Genomic DNA, 3,707 nt, shown 5'->3' with positions numbered 1-3,707 from the left:
AGCACTGTATAATAAATCGTCTGGAGAATGTATAGACAAAAAAAGGAAATATCTAGAAAGTTACAAGGAAGTCCAGTCTTTTTGATCTCTTAAAAAATAATAGCGTCGTGCAGATTTGCGACATGCAGTTCCAAGGGGGGGGGGGGGGGAGAGGTGATGGGGAAACCGGCCTATACCCTTTCACTAAAACCAAGGAGAAAAGATTAAAAGGAAGAAAAGGCATTCTTATAAATCCCATCTTGAAACTGCTGCACAGCAACAGTGGCGTGGTGGGGGTGGGGGGGTGGGGGGGGGGGGGGAACTCAAGGACCACATTTTCAAAAACCAGCAAAAAAAAACACCCAGTCCATTCTCACTCCAGAACGAATTGAGCTGAATTTATCATTTCTACAAATTCTGGACTAGCTGAGGTGGGGAGCCCAATTGGTGAATTTCTGTATCCGTCTCTTAGCGTGGAGGGTTAATTATTGCTTTTGTTAAAAAAAACAATTCTGGGATTATTCTACCTCGCATCGAGCCCGTATCTAAGTAGAGAATGAGAGAGGGCATTTACTGGTTCAATCCCCGAACATGCTTTGATTTGAATGATGGAGAAAGTCTTTTTTTATAATAAATTTTGTGCGTTTTTTTTAGAAAAGGAACAAATGGGGAGAAGAGTGTGTGTGTGTGAGAGAGAGAGAGAGAGATGCTAAATAAAAACCAAGGGGGGAAATCAGTCATCGACATCAATCTCCTCTTCCTCTTCCTCCGAATAGTCCTTTCTGGGTGGGTGTCCCACTGCGAGTGAGGAAGGGGTGATGTGGGCATCTGGTGTTTTGGCGGGGGCACTTTTCCGTTCGATAGGGGACTGCGATCTGGACTGACTGCCGATCTCCGCCGCACTTTGCTCCATTTCGCCCAGTTTGGTAATTTTGTCCAGCTCGCTGGGACCGAGATTCTTGGCTGACTCCACGTCCGCTTTCATCTCCTCCAGGTCTCTTTTGAGTTTGGCCCGGCGATTCTGGAACCAAGTGATGACCTGAGCATTGGTCAGGCCGAGCTGCTGAGCGATCTGATCCCGGTCAGCCGGTGAAAGATATTTCTGATAGAGGAAACGTTTCTCCAGCTCGTAAATCTGGTGATTGGTGAACGCGGTCCGGGACTTTCTGCGCTTCTTTGGAGTCGACCTTTGGCCAAAGATAGAGAGACCATCTCTCCCTGTTAAAACAGACCCTTTTTAGAACAGAGAAACAGAGGGATTTCAAGATCATTTCAACTCGAAGCAAACCTGTTACAGAGTTTATTTAAAACCAACCCGCCAGCGAGAAATATTCAGCAACACAGACTTCCCTCTGACACTCGGCTCCAGGGTCCCACTAGAATCTACTCGTGTGTTTTCAACACTCCGAGGCGTAAAATACGTTCAAAATTGCAACAATTAGGTTAAATTTAATTCCCCGTCATTCTCCCTCCGCCAAAATCGCGCTCAAATTACAAATAACCAACCCAGGGGAATTAAAAACAAACTATTATCTGCAAAGTTGCACTGGAAGATTTGACTACAGAACATAAACAAGACACAGGTTTCTCTATCTCACCCATTTTCACCCGCTATCATTCTGCCCACTTCCTGTCCCGCATAATTATACAAACGAGGACAATTTCTCTTACTCCATCTACTTGACAAGATAGTAAAATATTTCAACGAAACAACTACTGTGGCCTTTCCAAGGTTGTCCTCCGAGCAGCTTCGTACAATAATTACTATTTGTGAAACGCATCTGTCATTTTTTTTAAAGTTTCAGAAAACAAAATCAAGCTCACCTTCAGCCGCTTGCAAGACACTGACTTCTAAACCTTTAAAAGTTTTACTCGCTAATTCCTCCAAGGCACAGAGCGGGGAGGTCTGGGTCAGAACGCCGGCGCGGTTATTCAAGGGGATACCCGAAGGTGTGTGCTTGTCTGCCGCAGACAGGAGGTGGTTGCTTCCGCACAAAGTGTAGCCTCTACGCACCGACGGTTTGTTGAGGATATCTTCAATACTGAAGGGAGTTAGCGGCTTGTTGGAATTAGCCGGAGGCGGTAAGTGGTCAAGAGGACTCCTTCTCCGTTCTTCAACTGAAGAATGTAAGGTGCCAGAGGAGGATTTGGCCTCTTCTTTCGAACTCATTCTTGGCATCAAGAGTTCAGTTCCTCCCCCCCCCCCCCCACCCCCACCCTTCACACACACACACACACACACACCCCAACGACAACACAACGACAACAGGGAACCCGTAAAAGTTCAAGTTAACTTCGCAGCCGCTGTCTCCAAGGAGTCTGCTTCCCTCTGAATCCGGTGGAGGGCCGGTTGTCCAGGAGAAGCGGGAGTATGAATAATAAAATTCACCCAAGATACAGGCGCAGTCCCCAGTCCAGTCTCTCCTCCTCCTCCTCCTCTCTCCCCCCTCTCTCTGTCTGTGTGTGTGTCTCTCTCTCTTTCTCTCTCGCACGCTCCGGCCTGTTCTGTCACATCAAGTATGCAGACAAGCGAATAATATTCTCTTTAGAGTGAGAAAGGAGGGAGAGACGGGGCAATTGACGATTGCTAACAAGTTATTGTTGATTGGGTGGTAATCAATTATATGCAATGCCACTTTCTCTCCCTCTGCTATCTCGCGTTTCTATCCAATGCGGACGAAGCTTAGCTGAAAACACCATTAATTACTCGTCCGAGGGAGTAGGAGGGGCTCCTCTGAATTATAACGTTTTAGACACTTGTCATCCTTATTCCAGTTTGTTTGTTTGTTCATATATATTTATAAATTAATTATGTGTTATGTTAGTACCTGAGATTCTAACTAAATCGCCTTTGATTTGTTATAAACCCGCCAACTAGCAACATTTAGCATTGAAAATGTCCAAAGTTCGTTTTATTTTAAACAACTATTTTAATAATGTTACATCTCTATGGGAGTGGAGCTATGCTCGAAGAGGTAAGATCCAATTTCATTTCTGATCCTTTCGCTAAATGTTGTGATATTTCCGCCGCCTTTCAAACCATATCGTTTCTTTGAACATTTCGAGAGTCTTTGAAGGAGAGAGAGAGGGGAATTAAACGACGAAATAATATCGGGAGATTAAAATGTAAATACAGCTCGGATCGTGGAAATCTGATCTCAGTGCAGTCAGTTCTGTCTGATGGAGGGGGGCGGGAGTTGGGGGAGTAACAGAATGATAATCAGAAAATATTTGATGAAATGTTTAAAAGGACTTGATTATCCCCCGGTTAATGATCAGGATTACGCCACGCTTTCGCCGGTTCTCACTTCTGATGCAACTGCATAGGGTCCCATTACACATTCAATTCGATTCCCAGACCCATCAATGAGAATGTAACTGCATTGTAACTAACAAAAATAGGAAAACATTTTTGCAAAGGTCGCTCGAGTTGGAAGGCGGCCTTCCTGAGTAATTTTAGGAGAAGTCACAGAACTGAAGGTTGCAGGCTGTTCCCTGGGCATTGTGTTTGATCCGGAGCCCACTACGGTATGATAGCGAGGAAGGGGCAGCAACTAATTCGGAGCCGCCAGAACCGAATCCGTTTACCCCGATACAGACTCCGGATCACTGTTTTTGTTATTGCCAGTTAATTTATACAGGCAGAAATGCAAAAATTATTTCTCCTTGATAGGATTTCAAATTAGTCCGCATAAATCATTTTAATTAAAAAAAACACTCAGATATCG

At 44.7% G+C, this 3,707-nt stretch overlaps 1 protein-coding gene across 2 annotated transcripts; it reads right to left on the bottom strand.

Moving 5' to 3' along the window:
* Positions 1-297: 297 nt before the first annotated feature.
* Positions 298-2,529, bottom strand: LOC122561271 (transcription factor LBX1-like). Of its 2 annotated transcripts, none has more exons than XM_087999186.1 (2): positions 1,804-2,529; positions 298-1,212 (listed from the first exon to the last, which is right to left on the bottom strand). In XM_087999186.1, the coding sequence occupies exons 1-2, from the start codon at positions 2,156-2,158 to the stop codon at positions 713-715; spliced, it is 855 nt and encodes a 284-aa protein (XP_087855312.1). In that variant the 5' UTR covers positions 2,159-2,529; the 3' UTR covers positions 298-712. The 2 variants fall into 2 exon arrangements, with proteins under 2 accessions (XP_087855312.1, XP_043568843.1); XM_043712908.2 differs by having other exon boundaries at positions 298-1,197.
* Between the last annotated feature and the right edge of the window lie 1,178 nt (positions 2,530-3,707).

The sequence above is a fragment of the Chiloscyllium plagiosum genome, unplaced genomic scaffold (genome assembly GCF_037043375.1).
Source record: "Chiloscyllium plagiosum isolate Xiang-an unplaced genomic scaffold, Cpla_swu_hap1 HiC_scaffold_22, whole genome shotgun sequence".
Taxonomy (NCBI): domain Eukaryota; kingdom Metazoa; phylum Chordata; class Chondrichthyes; order Orectolobiformes; family Hemiscylliidae; genus Chiloscyllium; species Chiloscyllium plagiosum.
This window is presented reverse-complemented; position numbering and strand designations above follow the sequence as displayed.